This window comes from Zingiber officinale, chromosome 2A (assembly GCF_018446385.1).
Source record: "Zingiber officinale cultivar Zhangliang chromosome 2A, Zo_v1.1, whole genome shotgun sequence".
Taxonomy (NCBI): Eukaryota; Viridiplantae; Streptophyta; class Magnoliopsida; order Zingiberales; family Zingiberaceae; genus Zingiber; species Zingiber officinale.
Window position 1 is genome coordinate 109186428 of NC_055988.1, and position 21904 is coordinate 109208331.

The following is a 21904-nucleotide window of genomic DNA, read 5'->3' on the forward strand; positions in this document are numbered from 1 at the left end:
TCTGCCTGACTTCACTCACCAGGACTTTTCTTCTGTCTGGCTTCACTCACTAGGACTTCTCAGTCAAGTATCCAGTCAACCTTGACCTACTTGACTCTTCTTCACAATCTCACCACATGAACAATTGCACCTGCAATCTCCATGTCTTGTCTCCATGTATTGTCAAACATCGAAACCCAAACATCAAGACTCGAGTTTGACCCAATTCAAGCTCAGTCAACCAGGTCAACCTTGACCTAGGGAATATTGCACCAACAGTAGGAACTTAGGAGCACAAGAAGTCGAGCGGAAGATATAGTGGACAAGAAGGATGGTAAGGGAAAGGAGTCGATCGACTCAGTGTATCCGAGGGACGAGGGGCTATAAAAGAGTACACCGGTGGACGAGAAGGACGTGCATGACGTTTGAGGGACGAGAAGCCTAGAAGGAAGTCTGCTCGAGGAGAAGGTCGGAGTTGAGTTTGAGTGAGTTCAACTCCAATTAATCGGAGCATCACCTAAGCAAATAAAGATTGGCTAACATGCTGATCTATCTCATGGAAGACTCCTTCAATGGCTTGAAAGGCACCTCACATGAACTGTGTCGAAGGCGCCTTCTAGCCTGTTGGAGACGCCTTCAATAGTCGTTAACTGAAGATAAAACTTTATCTTTGACGGATAAAACTTAGCCTATTGAAGGCGCCTTGGACCTACTTGAAGGCGTCTTCAAGTTTTAGATAGAATTTTTCAGGGGTTATACAAAGACCCCTGGAGTTAGGAAATAGACAACAACTCCTATATTCATTTCCTAGTTTATTTCTGAGCTTTCAAAGAGTATAAAAAGTTTTTCCGCCTTCAATGAAGGAGATTTTTATTGAGCTTTCAACCTCCTTGAATTAACAACTATGTAGGTTGTAACCAAGTAAAAACACTATAGCCTTTTTACTTATTTCCTTCTTTAGTTGTTCATTTTTTGCAGTTCATTTTTGTTTAAATTAATTGTGCATCCTGCTAAGCAAAACAAGAATTTTTTTTTAACTCTAATTATAGGCTATTCACCCTCATCTAGCCGATCGCATCGAGACCAACATCATCTACCTAGCTTTACTCACTAGGACTTTCCAGCTGCCTGAATTCACTCATCAGAACTTTCTAATCTGCCTAGCTTCACTCACTAGGGGTTTCCAACTGTTTAGCTTCACTCACCATGACTTTCTAATTTACCTAGCTTCACTCACTATGTCTTTTCAACTACCTATTTTCACTTATCAGGATTTTCCAACCTGTCTGACTTTACTCACTAGGACTTTCCAATCTGCTTGACTTCACTCACCAAGATTTCCCACACCAAATGTCCGATCAATACTGACCCATTTGGATTTTTTTTCTTCTTCTAACATTCTTGTTGGTCTTGCCTTTGCCTAACCTCCAATTAGGATTTTCCAGTCAAGTATCCGGTCAAACTTGACCTACTTGAATCTTCTGGTCAACCTTTGACTATCAATATCCTATATAGACAATTACACCTGTAATCTTCATACATCGTTAAATATTAAAACTCAATTATCAAAACTCAAGTTTAAGCTACAAGCTTAGTCAACCTGATCAATCTTGATCTAGAAAAAATTACACCAACAACCTATAAAACTCTCAGTGTTGACTCTAGTATAGGCGGTAAAGCCTATGCCTAGATCAACTTTGGGGCCTACGTGTTTTTTTAAATATTTTCATATTATTATTATTATTATTATTTAAGAAAATACCCCCATTAAATTTTAATTTATTTTAATTTTATTTATTATAAAAAAATTTAATTGTATATCTTATTTTTTATAAAACCTAATCAACTTTTCCTTTAATTGTATTGAACTCTCAAAAAAAAATGTGTGCCCTAATAGCTGTCAGCGATCTCGTATCCTTCCAAGCTTCCTCCTCTTTCATCGGTATTCTTGTACCTTTTTTCGTCAGTGATTCCATGTTTTTCCCCTCTTTAGCCGATAATACTATATATCAAAAGATGTCCTTTCCCTCTCTTGTTGGTAATTTTTTTCCCTTAGTTTTTTTTCTTCTTCTTCCTCTATAATAACAACAAGTAGGGTTCTTAATCTATTTGACACGAAGCAGAATGTTAGTTTTTCTAAATATCAAATTGTTTTTTTTACATAAATAAAAAAACTGACCACTTTCAAATTCTTTATATTTTTTAATTAAAAATTTTGATTTTACATATCCCATGTCAATTTTTATTAATTATAGTATTTAATTTAGTTTTTTTAAATAATTTTTTATATTATTGATTATGTTATTTCTTTACTTTAAAATGGATTTAAATAGTTTAAATATCCGAAGATAATTTAAATTTTTATATAATATAAAAAAGTTAAAATTGATTGATGATGATTTTTTAAAAGAAAAATATTAAAATCTTAAAAACATTTAAAACATGGATTATAAATTTTTTTCCCCTAATGGCTAGATAGTTTATATAATACTAATGACAATACATTTAGTATAAAGAAAATTTTTCAAATTAAAATTAATAAAATTTTATTTACATTCTCAAGAAATATTAAATAATTGAGTAATTTTATCTGAACTTTTTTAATCAAAACTTAAATATTAAAATTTAATTAGTAATTTTTCATTAAAAAAATAGAAAATTAAATTATATATATAAATATGTTTTAAAATAAATATATTTAAAATTATTTCAAAAAAAATAAATTCCCAGACGATACCAACTCTAGATGGAAAAGGAGAAAGAATATTTAACCTTTTAAAATAAATATTAAAAGTCTATTTTTCCTCAAATTTAATTGAGACGACCCTAAGAAGTCTCTTGTTCTAAGCCATCAAGGCCTCCGGAGCTATGATACAACGGTAGAGTATTTAGGTTGTCATCCAAGTACCCGCGGTTTGAATCCTAGCTATGATGAATTTGTAAGAATTTTTCCTCCAAATGGGATACGCAACTAAAGGATGTTGGCTCCTGGGTTGCCCGATGCGAGCACTTTTCGATTTACCTTAGTGGCCGATGAAAAATTTTCGTGGGATCAGATTGATCATCCCAGACTCAACGTTACCCTGTCTGATTATTATTATTATTATTTTTGTTCTAACCCATCAAAGTTTCAAACCATCAACACGATTTGACTCTATCAAGTCATTCATGTACAACCTACAAAGTCCCTACAAACTTAGTACACATATCAGTAATATATATAAGTCTAATTTAAATCCTTTATCACACATCGAACATCCATGTAATCAAATTCACCCACATAAAAAAAAATAATTAACCCAACTAATCCTAGGGTGATCGATCCAGTCCCATAAAATTTTTCCACTGACCATCAGAATAAATTAGAAAGTACTCATGATGGATGACCAACAAGTTCAGCATCCTTTAGTTACGCGTTCTATTTAGAGGAAAAATTCTACAAATTCACTATAACTAAGAATCGAACAATGAGTATCTAGGTGATAATTTGAATATTCTACCGCTATATCATATTAAATCCAACCACATAAGAACATTAAGAACTAGGTCACTTAAGAGCATTGTTACACTAGCTAACATATAATTTTTTTAAAAAAAAATTAATCTATCCTACTAATAAATACATCTTTATTTTTTTTTTTTTTAAAGAAAGGCTATTCAAAATATAATCATAAATTAATCCTTTTAATTTATATTAACATTCATTCCATAAGGTTTTTTTATATATTTATTTATATCCAGTTATATGTTAAAAAATATTATATCAGTAAACACTTGTAAACACTTGATCCATTCAATTTTTTTTCTTAGTTTTATTATTATAATTAAATACATACAATAGATATATATATATATATATATATAATTTATGTGATATAATTTTCTATTATCAAATTTTACTTTTATATATATACATAAAATCCTTAATCATAACTTCAATGTAAAGTTTTGCTCTAATTGTTCTTTCATATTTTTCAGGCACAAAAGTCTAAAATTAAATATAATTCTTCTTAAATTCAATACTTTAAATTAAATTCGAATATATTTTCTATTAAATTGAGCATGATTTTTTCTTCGCTTAATATAATTCCTCCTAAATTTAACATAATTTAAAGAAAATATAATATATTTTTAAATATCATTTAAAAAGAATCTAATATATTTTCTATTGAAAAAAGAGTTATGAGATTCTAGTTTAATTTGTTGAATTTAAGAAGAATTATACTATTTATTTTTTTTATATTTAAAAAATATGAGGAATAATTATGTAAATTAATATCTTGCTTAGTTAGGGAATAGAAATAATTTTTTCTTTTTTTAATACGAGACTGCAGGCAAAATTTAAGTTGTGAGGGCTGTATACAAATTTTCCCAATAAATAGATAACAAATTCCTCCCCGAAATGTTGTTGCATTTTGCATTGTCTTCTATGCTCAATAGCATGCGTGCGATCTGCGAAGAAGAATTTACGTTGGCAGAAGAGAAATCGATCGATCGATCTATCTATCGAGTTTGATATGATCGTAGATGGATACATATGTTTCTCAGCTATGCTGATGAACAACAAGAACAGAGAAAGAGAAGTTGGCAAAATCGCTGGAGGCGAGCATATCGCCGACCACCCCGAGTTCCGGCGTCTCCACCCACTTCCCCAGCATCTCCTCCAGCGTCGACTCCGCGCACTGCACCCTACCCACCATCACCAGGTCGCACTCGCTCCCGATCGACTTGATCACCTCCACCGTATCGTTGATGTCCTGCGGCGCCACCTGCTCCACCGTGACCCTCTCGTTCCCCGCCGTCTCCCTGACGAACTCCTTAAAGATCACGTCGTCCCACGACAAGTCCTTTCCCTCCGCCGCCGCCTCCTCCCCCTGCATCAGGAACCGCGTCACCAGCATGCGCACGCCGGGGTGCCGCGCCATCCGCGCGGCGTAGGTGAGGGCCTCCCGGTCGTCGTTGCCGCCCCAGAAGAAGACCTTGACGGAGTAGAGGAACAGGTCGGAGAGAAGCGGCCTGGTGCTGGTCAGCCCGTGGTGGATCAGGATTCCGACCGAGCAGGGAGCCTGCGAAATGACCTGGGGGACGATGCTCCGAGCGGCCTTTTCGACCTCCGTGTTGGCTCCGGAATCGCACCTGGGAAACTGGACGACGACGAAGGGGACGCCCTTTTCCAAGGCGAGGGAGCAGATGTCCTGGTGCATGGTGGCGTAGGGGCTGATGGCCGTGAAAGGGAACACGGCGATGGTCCCTTCCTTCCTCTTCTCGTGGTTGAGGAAGGCGTTGTGGAGGCGGTCCATCTGGTTGGTGCCCACCAGCTCGCCCTTCCGGTTCTTGTGCGCGACGAGGACGGCGTGGGACCGGCCACTCATCTCCGTCAGGTGCAGCACGTGGATGCAAGCCGAGCACTGCCCCGCAATCGTCTCGGACGACGACGCCTCAAACAGGTCGATCATCGCCGGCACCGCGTCCTCGTTCAGCATCGTCGCCACGGCGCTGAACTTCTCCTCCGGGTTGAGGTGCTGCAGCGCCCTGTACCCCACCGCGTGCCGCGCGTTCAAGGGATCGTAGAAGGCGGCCACCAGCCACGAGCTCACGCCGGTGGCCAGGACGATGGAGACCACCATCGTTAAAAACCCTTGCGTCGCAAATTTCTATATATATATATAGGTAACAATTAACTCATTAATCATCTTAATTAATTAAATTATATATATATATAATTAACTAATTACCTTGTCGCCCTTCATTCCGAGGTAGACCATGAGCTCCACCAAGCCTTTGAAGTTGAGCATGAGCCCGAGAATGGCGGCCTTGTGAATGGAAGTCTTGTAGTAGAAGGAAGCTCCGAGGGAGACGAGGGTCTTCACGACGTGGCCCGCTAAGATGTACAGCAGCATGAACCCTAGCATGCGGAAGTCGACAATGCGGTCTATGGTGGTGATGTAGCCGACGGCGAGGAAGAAAAGTGGGAGCAGAAGCTCGGTGGAGAAGAGCTCGAGCTGCTCCACCAGCGCCATCCCCAGCGGCGGGCCGTCGGGTACGAGAAGCCCCATGACCATGGGGGCGTCCAGGAATCCCAGCCCCAGCGCGTCGCCCAGCGCGCCCATGGCCAGCACCGCCAGCAAAATCACCAGGACGTGCCACTCCGCCACGCGGCCGCCCTTGGGCGTCTGCCGCACGATCCACTGCGCCCATGGACGTACCAGCGAGAGCAGAGCGATCAGGCAGGCGGCCATGCCGACCACCTCCTTAATCGCCTTCGGGTAGCTGTGACGATTCTTCGCCGTGCTGATCACCTTGTAAACGGCGAAGATGAGCCACCGGGTGATCTCGTTCACCATCGACGCCGAGATGGCGATGCGGCCCAGCTCGGTGTTGAGCAGGCCCAGGTCCGTGAGGACGTCGGCGATCACCGGGGGGGAGCTGGCTGCTACCGTCGCCGCCATGTGGAAGAAGATGCTCTTATCGCCGATGCCATCGATGAATTGCTTGTGATTGTCCTTGGGTTGCACCATCCTCAGGAAAGGATACTGGAGCGCCAGGAGGAAGAGGAAAGGTATGACCATGCTGCAGAAGCCGAGGATGGCGGCCTTCTTCCCCGACCGCCAAGCGAGGGTGGGATCGATCTTGACCCCGATCAAGAAGAACTTGACCGACATTCCGTAGGCCGACAGGAGGCGCGTGTAAGATATCACGTCGTCCCGGAACAGAGTCTCCCGGTACGAATCCGCCATCTGGCTCATCGCCGGAATGCGTAAATAAGAAAGGAGGCGAAGAACTTGCGGGCCACCCCCAATCAAACCGCCCTACAAATTCATCGAAAGAATTAAGATCATAATGAATGAATGAATGAATGAATGAATTATATATACCATGATGTCGCAGACGATACGAGGTTGGCTGAGGGGGCTGAGGAGGAAGTAGAGGAAGCGGGAGGTGAGGACGGCGATCGTGAATTGGAGGAGGAGGAGGGAGGTGGTGTCCCGGATGGGGTCTTCGTGGTAGAAGGGGCCATAGGAGAAGGCGGGGCTGGAGAGTTGATGGAGGCTGGTTCGATTGATGTACTGAGCCATGGCGAGGCGAGGCAGTTACTCTATGCGCATGCAGGGCCAATATAATGTATTCCTCCTCCTCCTCCTCCTGCGGAAATATACACAGAGGATGACCAGCGAGGGAGATGAAATTAGGCTGTGATTCTTGGTCGACGACGAACTATGGCCCTGTAGATCAATCATTTAATTGTAGTAAATTGCCTGGCCTCATCCTCAAAATAGATCGAGTAAACCGGCCACAAGCTGTGCGCGCAGTGATCTGGATCCAAAGGTTCCATCTAACACATCTTTTGCTTAAAAGAGAAAATTAGTCCTCTGCAAAATCAGATTAGCATTGAGACATATTACTTATCAAAATATTTTTTTTATTAATATGTTAATTGACCGATCGAGCAATGTAATACTTCTATAACCATTGATACGGTGCATAAAAGTAGAGTCCGATAAGATCATAGTTAGAAATAAAGGGGGCATAACAGTCAGAAGTCAAGGGAATGTAAAAGTTAAGGGGACGTGACGGTCAAAAGTCAAGGGGATATGATGGTCAGAAGTCAAGGAGACATGACTGTCAAAAGTCAAGGGGGCGTGACAGTCAGTAATTAGGGGAAAGAAGGAGTTAGACCGCCTGACGTCATCAGTTGCAAATTCCCGGTCGGATACTGACAAATTAGGATCCTATATCAGAGACATAAGACGTAGCCTGGAGTAAGGCCTGACCTTCCTCGGCAGGTTTGGTTTCCTCAACTCGATCTGCATAGACAGATCTGGTACTTTCAGTAAGACAACTCCTGACCGGCTCTTCAGTACTCCAAGCGTGAAAGAGGGGACCCTCGTCGCAGCTCATCTCCCCCATCAAGACTTGGGCCAGGCGCCACACCCTAATGGTCATCCTGAGCTGCCCGTAGCAAAACCCGGGTAGAACAGAAGGCACTAGGCGACAACAATGTCAGAGAATCGTAACCGTCTGTCAGAGAATAACTGCCATATGTCAGGGAATATTTCAATGGTCTGCTGTCATCTACGAGTGGAACATTCTTTCAGTGCATAAGAGGACGCCACACGTCCTCCATCACCCGACAGGCTCTGACACCCGACATTCTCTAACATCGGTTAGACTCCAGTGTTGGAGTGTATACTGAAAGCCTAAGCTTTGTAAACATTCATGTTAAATAAAGAATCACATTTGGTCAATTTATCTACATTTGTTTGTAGTTGTTCAATTAATTTATATTGTAGATAACATAGCATGTGGTGTCATATGCAGAAGATAATGTTATCAGTACCTTATAAATTATAAACAGAAGCTCACGACCAAAATGGAAAGGAACAAACCATTAGAAGGTCGTAGTATAATTAGGTATTAGTTTATCTTGACTATATAATTACACTAGTACACTCAGAGTGTATTGAGTAGGACCATTAGATGTCGTTTCTTTTATACTGACTTTATAAAGGAACAAAGACCTCAGTTATTATGGAAGTGTGTGCTCTTAATCCTAATATAATAACAACCACATATGTTTGATATTTATTTCTTTAATTTATAAATGGGTGAGATTTAGTTCGATGAATCAATAAACCCGATAAGTTGGGAAATGGTATCACTTATAGTGTGTGTTGTTGATTATAGAAGGAAACTGTGTCCTAGAGATACTAGGTTGATAATGTCCTCAAGAGGAGCTCATAAAGATTGTCATGTTAAACCCTGCAGGTGGACTTAGTCCGACATGACGATAAGGTTGAGTGGTACTACTCTTGGACTTAGATATTAATTAAATGAGTTGTCAGTAACTCACTTAATTAGTGGACATTCGATATCTTAAACACAGGGAGACTAACACACTCATAATAAGAAGGAGCCCAAAAATGTAATTTGGGATTGGTGCGGTAGTTCAATGATAGTTCTCTAGTGGAATGAATTATCATTGATAAAATTAAGTTGTGTGTTCGGGGCGAACACGGGATGCTTAATTTTATCGGGAGACCAAAATCAATTCCTCCTCTCGGTCCCTATCGTAGCCTCTTATTTATAGAGTTCTATACCCACCTATACCCACCTTCTATACCCACCCAATAGGGGCCGGCCAAGATAGCTTGGGAACAAGCTAGGGCCGGAAAATTGGGTGGCCGGCCCTAGCTTGAACCCAAGCTAGTAGGGCCGGCCAAATTAAAAAGAAATTTAATTTTAATTTTTATTATTATGTGGAAGATATAATTTAAAGAGAATTAAAATTAAAATATCTCTCTTGTAAAAGATCTACAAAAGATTAAAGAAAGAGATTAGATCTCTTTCCTTATTTGTAGATTGGAGAGATGTTTTATTTTCTCTTTAAAAATTATTCACATGTTGATAAAATTAAAATTATAGAAATTTCCTTTTATCAACCATGAAGAGATTTTAAAGAGAAATTTTATTTTTTAAAATTTCTGGAAACAAATTAGGAAGTTTTAATTGTTGATTAAAACTTGTCTAATTTTTTCCTTCATTGATGTGGCCGGCCATTGGTTTTAATTTGGGAAATTTTATTTTATTTTTCTCAATAAAATCATGTCAAGGAAATTGAGGAAATTTTATTGTAATTAAATTTCCTAATTTGCCTAGACCAAGGAATATAAAAGAAGGGGTGAGGGTGCCTTCATGAGATACAACCTCTATTATTTTCTCTCCCTCTTTTGTTCCTTGGTGTGGCCGGCCATCCTCTCCCTCTCTTCCTCTTGTGGTGGCTGAACCTCTCTCCCTTCCTTGGAGCACTTGTGGTGGCCGGATACTACTTGGAGAAGAAGAAGAAGAAGGAGAGAAAGCTAGCATATCTTGGAGCTTGGTTAGTATTTTGGTTTTTCTCCTTGGTGAAGTTTTCCTTTTGTGGCCGAACCTTGCTTGGAGGAGAAGAAGGTGGTTGGTGGTTTCTCATCTCGGTAGATCGTTGCCCACACAACGTCCGAGGTTAGAAGAGGAATACGGTAGAAGATCAAGAAGTTTTTCTACAAGGTATAACTAGTAATTTTTATTTCCGCATCATGCTAGTTATTTATGGAAATAATACCAAATACAAGAGGCTTACGTTCTAGAATTTCGAATATGTTTTTCGATGTTGTGTTCTTTTATTTTTTCTTTTCCTTGTGATTTGATTGTTCTCTTTGGTTAACCTAAAGTTATTTTAGGAAATTAAATATTAGCTTTCTATAAAAGGTTTTGTCTAGTCGGTGGTGGTTGCTCCCATATCCAAGAAGGCCATGTGCCTCGCCACGTCAGTACTGGGAACCAATTATGGAAATTAATATTTAATGGAATTAATAACTTAAGGAGACTTGGGTCGAACGTGTTAAGTTCCGCAGGAGATCCAAGTCAAAACCTAAAAGAACAAATAGATTAAGTTTTGGATCAAACGTGTTAAGTTCCGCAGGCGATCCAAAATTTAATTTAAAAGAACACATGGTAGCTAGGAAAAGGTTCAGACCTTTGTACAAAATTTTTGTACAATGGAACCTCTAGGCTTTCCGTGTAGCAACCAACAATTGGTATCAGAGCTAGGGTTTTGCCTCTGTGTATTTGGTATTTAGTTTAATTATGCACATGTCATACATAATTTAGGCAGGTTAATAGTAGGATGTGCTAACTTTGTGGATGCAGGATCCAACTATTATGGCTTTTAGTTATTATGTGTGTGATTGAACCCTTGGACATGTCAAGGGCATTTAAATGTGTGTGCATGATTGTATTCAAATACAGCAGGAGCTGTATTTAGTTTTATTAGGATTTTATTTTTGATCTAGATACATGTACATTCCTTTTATGGAATATAGGATCAAAATGTAAAATTCTATTTATGTCGCGAATCGAATCTTGCAAAGCGTGGAACTTTCTAAGGACCAGAGGCGCAGCGGAACAAGGAGCAAGATGGATGCGACAGCTAGACCCAGTGGTGGTGGCCAAATATGGCAGCAGCTTGGGATGACAACACACGGAGGACAACTAGAGATAAAAGCCATAATAGTTGAAAATTAGTTTCTCTATTGCTTTTATATTATGCTGTGTGTGCATGTTAGTTTACAAGTAAAGTAGGCTAGCATAGTTAAAATTCCTCATTTATAAATAACTAAGTGGGAGAGGGATTTTTAAATAAATCTCATGGTCTCCATTACTGGTTTGTAAGTGATGCAAACAAGCTTGCGCGTTGGCTCTGAGTGCCTTCCTCCATAACGGATGAGCTTGTTTGCGGATCACTAGAACAGACTTCCATTTTTGGATGACTATAGGAAGTTAATTAAGAGCGTGTGATCTTCCCCAACGGAAGGGGCATAATCTTATTAATGGACTTAGTGTCAAGTAATGGTATACACTTAGACACATCTAATAGTATCCTCCCCAACGGAGTCACTGCTATTATTTGTGTGACCAAATAATACCAACTATTAATTTTATTTGTCAAAAAGTTAGGTTGACAAGATAATAAAATTAATGGGTTAAAACCCTCCTTTTACAAATGTTGAATTTGTATACGTCCACACTAACGTGGCATACAAAATTCACGGTGTTATGAGGTGTTGGTTAATTTAAAATAGTATTGTTTGAGGAATCAATATTATTCTAAATTTAGAGTTCTGACCAAAAGTTATTTGTGATTCTTAGGATGTCTTTCAACTGACCATCATACTTCAACAGAATAGACTTACTGGACCAAACTACATAGATTGGAAAAGAAACCTGGACATTGTTCTTACTGCTGAAAGCTATAAATTTGTACTGACTGAGCAATGCCCTGATGCACCTACTGGTGAATCTACCCAAGAGGAGATTGAATATCATAGGAAATGGGTAAAAGCAGATGAGATGGCGCGGTGTTACATTTTGGCTTTAATGTCAAATGTATTGCAACATCAGCATCAAGATTTACCAACAGCCTATGATATTATGAACAATCTCAAGGAACTCTTTGGTCATCAGGATAGGGCTTCTAGGCAAGAAGCCATGAGAAAGATAATGACAGCCACCATGCAAGAGGGTACTCCTGTAAGGGATCATATCCTAAAGATGATGGCTTATCTGAACGAGATACAGATCCTTGGAGGAGAAATTGATGGGGAAACCCAGATCGATATGATCCTCCAAACGCTACCTAGAAGTTTTGAGCAGTTTCGCCTGAACTATAATATGAATAAGAGGGTTTATTCATTAGCGGAACTACTGACAGAACTTCAAGCAGCAGAAGGATTATTTCATCACAATGCTCAAATTCACTATGCCGAAAACGGTTCTACTTCTAAACCGAAAGGAAAGAAGAAGAAGAAACAAGCAGGTTCAGCAAAGAAAGTGAATAAATCTCAGAGTACGGGATTTAAAGCTGGAATGAAGAACCCGAAGGGCAAGTGCTTCATCTGTAAGCAGGCAGGACATTGGAAGGCGGACTGTCCTCGTAGGAACCAAAACAAAGGTATATCTCATACTCTAGTTGTTGAAACATGTTTAACGGTGTTATCTACCAGCACCTGGTGTGTAGATACGGGAGCCACTGATCATGTCTGCAATTCCTTGCAGGGGTTCCAGGAAACCCGACGACTATCTGAAGGAGAAATTACCGTCTACATGGGCAATGCTACTAAGGTGGCAGCTGTTGCAGTGGGAGACGTCTACTTATCTTTTAGTAGAAATAGAAATTTGATTTTAAGAAATTGTCTTTATGTACCCAGTTTTAGAAAGAATTTAATTTCAGTTTCTAAACTGTTTTTAGATGGATATTCAGTTTCTTTCAGTAACGATGTAGGTATTAAAAGAAATAAAGTGATTATCTGTTCTGGTGCATTAGTTGACAATTTGTATACTTTAAATCCAATTTCTTCCACAAAGTAAAACATGGAAATTTATAACTCATCTTCTAACTCTGAGAAAAGAACCTTCGGAAATGAACCAAGCATATCTTTGGCATCTAAGGCTTGGTCATATTAACTTAAGTAGGATTCAGAGGCTTATAGCCGATGGACTTTTGAGTTCATTTGAGTTGGAAAATTTTCCAACTTGTGAATCATGCTTGGAAGGTAAAATGACCAAGAGGCCGTTCAAGGCCAAGGGGTATAGAGCCAAAGAAGTGTTAGAGTTGGTTCACTCTGATTTGTGTGGTCCTATGTCTGTCCAGGCAAGAGGAGGTTTTGAATATTTTGTCTCTTTCATAGACGATTATTCAAGATATGGATACATTTACCTAATGCGCCGCAAGTCCGAGTGCTTTGATAAGTTCAAAGAATACAAGGCTGATGTGGAGAAACGACTAGGTAAAAGTATCAAGACACTACGGTCAGATCGTGGTGGCGAATACCTCTTAGGAGAGTTTAGGAATTACTTATCAGAGGCCGGGATTCAATCCCAATTGTCTGCACCTGGAACACCCCAACAGAATGGTGTAGGAGAACGAAGGAATAGGACTCTTATGGAGATGGTTAGATCAATGATGAGTTATCCAGAATTACCAAATTCGTTTTGGGGGATATGCTCTGGAAACAGCAGTATACGTTCTGAACTTAGTACCTTCTAAATCAGTTTCTTCTACTCCCATAGAATTGTGGAATGGGCGAAAGTCCAGTCTAAGACATATTCGGATTTGGGGTAGTCCAGCACATGTGCTGAAACCAGATGCTGATAAGTTAGAATCCCGTACAGAAGTTCGCGTGTTTGTAGGATATCCCAAAGGAACGAAAGGTGGTTTATTTTATAGTCCTAAAGACCAGAAGGTCATTGTTAGCACCAATGCCCAGTTTTTAGAAGAAGACTATATAATGGATCACAAGCCTAGTAGCAAAGTTGTTTTAGAAGAACTTAGAGAGGACATGTCTACTTCAGTACCAACAGTACAAGATGAAGTACCACAAGAGACTGCAACACGTGTCACACATGATACACAACCACAGACAGTGCCTTGTCGTAGTGGGAGGGTTGTAAGGCAGCCTGAAAGATTCATGTTTTTGGGAGAGTCTTCGGACTTGATCCCGGGTAAACATGAACCTGATCCACGAACATACGACGAAGCACTCCAAGATATAGATGCAGCATCTTGGCAAAAGGCAATGAATTCTGAAATAGAGTCTATGTACTCTAATAAAGTCTGGGAGCTTGTAGAACCACCTGATGGTGTAAAAGCCGTTGGATGCAAGTGGATCTACAAAAGGAAAAGAGGGGCAGACGGGAAGGTAGAGACTTTCAAAGCTAGGCTTGTTGCGAAAGGGTACACTCAGAAAGAGGGAATCGATTATGAGGAGACCTTTTCACCGGTAGCCATGCTTAAGTCTATCCGGATACTCTTATCCATTGCTTCTCATATGGATTATGAGATTTGGCAAATGGATGTCAAGACGGCATTCCTTAATGGAAGTCTTGAAGAGAACATTCATATGAAGCAACCAGAAGGGTTCATTGAAAAAGGCAAAGAGCATCTAGTGTGCAAGTTCAATCGGTCCATTTATGGACTGAAGCAAGCTTCAAGGTCTTGGAACATCCGGTTTAATGAAGTAATCCAGTCGTATGGATTTATTCAGTGTCCGGATGAGTCTTGTGTATACAAGAAGTGTAACAAAAACGTGGTGGTATTTCTTGTACTATACGTAGATGATATTTTGTTAATTGGCAACAATGTCAAGGTATTATCAGACGTAAGGGTATGGTTGTCCAAACAATTTGATATGAAGGACTTAGGAGAGTGTGCACATATTTTTGGGATCAAAGTGATAAGGGATCGCAAGGAAAGAATGTTGTGTCTGTCCCAAGCTTCATATATAGATACAATCCTTGCTCGTTTTAGCATGCAGGATTCCAAGAAAGGTTTCTTACCTTTTAGACATGGAGTAGCTCTGTCTAAAGAGATGTCTCCAAAGACGTCGAAAGAGATAGAAGACATGAAAGCAGTTCCTTATGCTTCGGCTGTAGGAAGCCTAATGTATGCAATGCTATGTACGAGACCTGATATCTGTTTTGCCGTGGGCATGGTCAGCAGATATCAGAGTAACCCTGGACAAGGACATTGGACTGCGGTAAAGCATATATTAAAGTACCTGAGAAGGACTAGAGATTATATGCTAGTTTACCAAGCAGACGATCTGCTCCCTGTGGGTTACACGGATTCAGATTTCCAATCAGATAGGGATAATAGTAAGTCTACATCAGGCTATGTGTTTACTTTAGGAGGTGGAGCCATTTCATGGAGGAGTGTTAAGCAGAAATGCGTATCAGACTCAAGTATGTAGCAGCCTCTGAGGCAGCTAAAGAAGCAGTATGACTCAGGAACTTTCTAATGGACTTAGATGTGATTCCTGGTTTGCCCAAAATTATCACAATTTATTGTGATAATAGCGGTGCAGTTGCAAACTCGAAGGAACCACGAGCTCATAAGGCAAGTAAACATATAGAGCGCAAGTACCACCTGATACGAGATATCGTGAAGCGAGGAGAAGTTGTCATCGCCAAGATTGCATCAGCAGATAACCTGGCAGATCCTTTCACTAAGGCCCTTCCGGCGAAAGCTTTCGATCGGCATGTGGAGGGAATGGGAATCAGATGTATGGTAGAAGATATGACAGCTTAGTCATTAGTATAAGTGGGAGATTGTTGGAGTGTATACTGAAAGCCTAAGCTTTGTAAACATTCATGTTAAATAAAGAATCACATTTGGTCAATTTATCTACATTTGTTTGTAGTTGTTCAATTAATTTATATTGTAGATAACATAGCATGTGGTGTCATATGCAAAAGATAATGTTATCAGTACCTTATAAATTATAAACAGAAGCTCACGACCAAAATGGAAAGGAACAAACCATTAGAAGATCGTAGTGTAATTAGGTATTAGTTTATCTTGACTATATAATTACACTAGTACACTCAGAGTGTATTGAGTAGGACCATTAGAGGTCGTTTCTTTTATACTGACTTTATAAAGGAACAAAGACCTCAGTTATTATGGAAGTGTGTGCTCTTAATCCTAATATAATAACAAGCACATATGTTTGATATTTATTTCTTTAATTTATCAATGGGTGAGATTTAGTTCGATGAATCAATAAACCCGATAAGTTGGGAAATGATATCACTTATAGTGTGTGTTGTTGATTATAGAAGGAAACTGTGTCCTAGAGATACTAGGTTGATAATGTCCTCAAGAGGAGCTCATAAAGATTGTCATGTTAAACCCTGCAGGTGGACTTAGTCCGACATGATAATAAGGTTGAGTGGTACTACTCTTGGACTTAGATATTAATTAAATGAGTTGTCAGTAACTCACTTAATTAGTGGACATTCGATATCTTAAACACAGGGAGACTAACACACTCATAATAAGAAGGAGCCCAAAAATGTAATTTGGGATTGGTGCGGTAGTTCAATGATAGTTCTCTAGTGGAATGAATTATCATTGATAAAATTAAGTTGTGTGTTCGGGGCGAACACGGGATGCTTAATTTTATCGGGAGACCAAAATCAATTCCTCCTCTCGGTCCCTATCGTAGCCTCTTATTTATAGAGTTCTATACCCACCTATACCCACCTTCTATACCCACCCAATAGGGGCCGGCCAAGATAGCTTGGGAACAAGCTAGGGCCGGCCTAGGTATAAAATTGGGTGGCCGGCCCTAGCTTGAACCCAAGCTAGTAGGGCCGGCCAAATTAAAAAAGAAATTTAATTTTAATTTTTATTATTATGTGGAAGATATAATTTAAAGAGAATTAAAATTAAAATATCTCTCTTGTAAAAGATCTACAAAAGATTAAAGAAAGAGATTAGATCTCTTTCCTTATTTGTAGATTGGAGAGATGTTTTATTTTCTCTTTAAAAATTATTCACATGTTGATAAAATTAAAATTATAGAAATTTCCTTTTATCAACCATGAAGAGATTTTAAAGAGAAATTTTATTTTTTAAAATTTCTGGAAACAAATTAGGAAGTTTTAATTGTTGATTAAAACTTGTCTAATTTTTTCCTTCATTGATGTGGCCGGCCATTGGTTTTAATTTGGGAAATTTTATTTTATTTTTCTCAATAAAATCATGTCAAGGAAATTGAGGAAATTTTATTGTAATTAAATTTCCTAATTTGCCTAGGCCAAGGAATATAAAAGAAGGGGTGAGGGTGCCTTCATGAGATACAACCTCTATTATTTTCTCTCCCTTTTTTGTTCCTTGGTGTGGCCGGCCATCCTCTCCCTCTCTTCCTCTTGTGGTGGCCGAACCTCTCTCCCTTCCTTGGAGCTCTTGTGGTGGCCGGATACTACTTGGAGAAGAAGAAGAAGAAGGAGAGAAAGCTAGCATCTTTTGGAGCTTGGTTAGTATTTTGGTTTTTCTCCTTGGTGAAGTTTTCCTTTTGTGGCCGAACCTTGCTTGGAGGAGAAGAAGGTGGTTGGTGGTTTCTCATTTCGGTAGATCGTTGCCCACACAACGTCCGAGGTTAGAAGAGGAATACGGTAGAAGATCAAGAGGTTTTTCTACAAGGTATAACTAGTAATTTTTATTTCCGCATCATGCTAGTTATTTATGGAAATAATACCAAATACAAGAGGCTTACGTTCTAGAATTTCGAATATGTTTTTCGATGTTGTGTTCTTTTATTTTTTCTTTTCCTTGTGATTTGATTGTTCTCTTTGGTTAACCTAAAGTTATTTTAGGAAATTAAATATTAGCTTTCTATAAAAGGTTTTGTCTAGTCGGTGGTGGTTGCTCCCATATCCAAGAAGGCCATGTGCCTCGCCACGTCAGTACTGGGAACCAATTATGAAAATTAATATTTAATGGAATTAATAACTTAAGGAGACTTGGGTCGAACGTGTAAAGTTCCGCAGGAGATCCAAGTCAAAACCTAAAAGAACAAATAGATTAAGTTTTGGATCAAACGTGTTAAGTTCCGCAGGCGATCCAAAATTTAATTTAAAAGAACACATGGTAGCTAGGAAAAGGTTCAGACCTTTGTACAAAATTTTTGTACAGTGGAACCTATAGGTTTTCCGAGTAGCAACCAACATCCAGAGGTACGCATGGTCATATAAAAAGGGAGGTTCTCTCCCTTGAGCAGGTACGCGCACATTCACACTTGTCTTCTACAGTTATTTTTTCCTTCGTACATAATTCTTCTGGGGAAAAAGTACTTGACTTGAGCATTAGAGGGTTTGTGAGGAGATTTTTTTCCCTGGTTTCTGGTCTCTAGTGTTCCGTGTGCTTGTCTGAGTGTGCACAGAGCCCAAGTACCGCTGATTTAGTCACCACTGTCCGTCAGTCCCACGTGGGGATCCGTTTTCCTGGGCAAATACGCTAGGGGTGTTCAAGTCGCCTCTCCGTCAACATCGACGACCTCTCAGTCGGCCTTTGTTTGACTCAAATTCCGGACATGATCAATTTTGACACTGTCTGTGGGAATTTCCTTCACCTGTTCTAAAACGTGACGATGGAAGAGACAAGAAGAATCAACGCCACCATGATAGCAGGAGAGTACGAACTGTTCAAGGAGGCCAAGAGGCGAGTGGCATCCAAAAAATACACCATGATGCGGATGTCTTATAGGGCATAAGAGAGGTTACATAGAAGGAGGGGGCATTTTTTTCATTAGGGATGGTTAGGGCTTTAAAGGAGGAACACGGTTGAGAGCAGAGAGTTTTTTTTTTTTTTGTGTTCTTCGGGCGGCCGCTGCGACGAGGGGGGCTTTGGGTTTTTGGGGTTCTTCGCCACCGCCGAGCACAAGGGGCTTGGTTCGTGTTTCTCCGCCTCTGCCACCAACAGGAAGGAAGGAGGCGTGGCTTGGTGGGTTCGTTTCTGGGCTTCGCCGTCGCGCCGCCACCTCTGCTCCCTCCTTCGCCACCACCCTCGAGCGCCGGCCACCGGCCACAACCCTTCTTCTTCTCCCTCCTCCTCGCGATGTCGGTCACCGGACAGTTTGCAACCACTGCTCTCCCTCTATCTCTCTTTCTTCTTTCCGTGACCAGGCCACCTTTCACGAAAAAGGGGTTGAGGCTTGAGTCTTCTCCGCCGCCGCCACAGCGCAAGGAACGCATCCTGCCACCCCCGTTCGGCGCTGCCTCGCTGGAGGCTCATACGCCGCTCCCTCTCTCTCTCGCTTCTCCGCTTTGGCCCGCCACCGCTACACTGTTCTCCCCCTCCTCCGGTCGGCAGAGGCCGCCAGCTACCTTCTCCTCTCTTCTCCACGCCAGCGCGACTAAGGGGACGACTGCACAAGAGCTCTAGTCGTCAGAGCCGCCGCCGATGCTATAGCTCGCCGCTACGTCCTTTTTCTTCCATGTAACCCTAGCCACGGGAGCTGCTGCCATCACAATAGCTACTGCCCGCGACCGCCATAACCCTTCGGGCCACTGACAGCCAAGCGCAGCCCCTGCACAGCCTCTCTCCTCGCGCTAGCATCCCATGGGTCAGCAATCCACTTGCTGGCTCAACCCTTGTTCTGATGTGGTGTCGTTGGTGTGGTGTTTCGGCCTTCGCGCTGCTACTATTGGATCCGGGAGCCATTATTATGTGTTGCGTTTCGGCCTTGGCATTGTTGTTGATATTATTTGGCCTGCGAGCTGCTACTTTATCTCGGTCTGCGCACCGATATTAGATCTCGGTCTGCGTGCCGAGGTTACAATAAATTGCAAAGTTAAAATAAATTTTAAAATATTTTTTTTAAATAAATTTTTAAAATATTTTTTAAGTTAAAATAAATTTTTAAAATATTTTTTTAGTTAAAATAAAATTTTGAAATAATTTTTTTAAAATAGAAGGATTTTTAATTTAATTTAAATTTAATTTAATTTAAATTAATTTAAATTTAAATTTAAATTTATTTTTTTATTTTATTTAGTCCTTAGTCATCTCACCCGATTTAATTTTTCAATTAGGGAATCCTATAATTTTATGAGATGAATTAGGTTCAGTTTTAGGGTTTGGTTTAATTTTGTGTTAGACAATTAATTGAAAAATATCGGGAGCAAAAACAAGATCTACACATGGTATTCATTGACTTAGAAAAAGCTTATGATAGAGTCCCAAGAGAAATTATATGGAGAATTTTAGAAAAGAGAGGTGTTAGCGTAACATATATTAAACTAATTAAGGATATGTATGAGGATGTAACGACCAGAGTAAAGACTTCAGGCGGAGTAACTGAAGCATTTCCAATAAAGATAGGGTTACATCAGGGATCAGCCCTAAGTCCCTATCTTTTTACACTAATTATGGACGAACTCACTGCGCACATTCAAGACACAGTACCGTGGTGCATGTTGTTTGCAGATGATATTATTTTGGTAGATGAGACACGTGAAGGAGTAAATGCTAAGCTAGAATCTTGGAGGGAAACACTAGAAGGGAAAGGTTTTAAGCTTAGTAGATTAAAGACAGAATATATGGAATTTAAATTTAGCAATATTAGAAGTAATGAAACAATTGTTAAGATAGGAGAGGACGAGTTGCCTGGAACCGAGAGATTTAAATATTTAGGATCATTTTTACAAAATGATGGAGGGATTGAGAGAGACGTCTTACATAGAATACAAGCAGGATGGGTGAAATGGAGGGGAGCGTCGGGTGTTTTATGTGATCGTAAAGTACCTCTTAAACTTAAAGGCAAGTTCTATAAAACCGCAGTTAGACTTGCTATGTTATATGGAGCTGAATGTTGGGCTATGACTCGAGCACATGAGCATAAGATGAGAGTTGCAGAGATGAGGATGTTAAGGTGGATGTGTGGACATACGAAGATGGACAAAATAAGGAATGAGAGCATTAGAGAGAAAGTCGGAGTTGCATCTATTGAGGACAAACTCCGAGAGACACGTTTAAGATGGTACGGACATGTACTTAGACGACCAATAAATGCTCCAGTTAGGCGATATGAAACTATGATAAACATGCATATCAAACGAGGAAGAGGGAGACCAAAAAGACTTGGTTAGCAATAATAAAATAAGATAAAATTTATTTAAATATAGATGATGATATAATAGGAGATAGAGCTCAATGGCGTAAAAGGATTCATACAGCCGACCCCACCTAGTGGGAAAAAGCTTGGTTGTTGTTGTTGTTGTTTAATTTTGTGTTAGATTTATGTTTAGCTTTGGGCTCAACAAATAGACATTCTGTGGATAAGCTTCTGGGCTATGGTGAGTCACTTGGACATCATTAGAATGACCATGCCTTCAATGTTTTTCAAATAGTCCTATCCACTGAACTTAGTACAAAACTTTGGTCTAACTAGTTAGGATCTGTAAAGGGTAGCTTCGATTAGTTCCACTTAGCCAAATGTACCAGGTCGAAGCCATATCTTCCTAGACATGCATAAACTAAGCTTTCCTAACGTACTATCATCCAAAACTTCACCAGTACCATAGGTCAAGTTAAACCTTGCCCCTTTTTACTTTAATCCTAATTAACCTGCCGGGTAGGTTAGTTTTTGTTTACCCTGTCGGGTATGTTAGTTTTGATTACCTTGTCGGGTAGATTATTTTTAGAGGTGTTAGCTATTCTGGAACCTCCCCTGAATTATTGGCCTATATTTTTAAGTTTTAGTTCTAGGTTTATGTCTGTTACTTTTATAATTATATTTGACTTGATGATAGTCTAAGTTTTGGTGAGTTTTAAAATTTTTCAATTTTGATTTTGTCGGTCTAGGTTTGTGTTTTGGTTTTTGATTTAATTTATCAGATTTTACATAGTATATTTTATCTTTGGGTATGTAATATTGGTTAATTCCTACTTGCATGGTTAACACTACAAGAAAAACGTCATTCAACAACACTCAAACGACAACGGTTTTATACCAAACCGTTGTCTTTTTGCCTTTTAACAACGGTTTTAACCAAAACCGTTGTCTTTTAGCAATTTTTTTGGCCTACGACAACGGTTTTTAAAAAC

At 39.8% G+C, this 21904-nt stretch overlaps 1 protein-coding gene across 1 annotated transcript; it reads right to left on the reverse strand.

Annotated features, from left to right (window-relative positions):
* Positions 1-4523: 4523 nt before the first annotated feature.
* LOC122043892 (cation/H(+) antiporter 15-like) lies at positions 4524-7055 on the reverse strand. The gene is made up of 3 exons (XM_042604456.1): positions 6855-7055; positions 5715-6788; positions 4524-5633 (listed from the first exon to the last, which is right to left on the reverse strand). The coding sequence occupies exons 1-3, from the start codon at positions 7053-7055 to the stop codon at positions 4524-4526; spliced, it is 2385 nt and encodes a 794-aa protein (XP_042460390.1).
* Positions 7056-21904: the final 14849 nt, after the last annotated feature.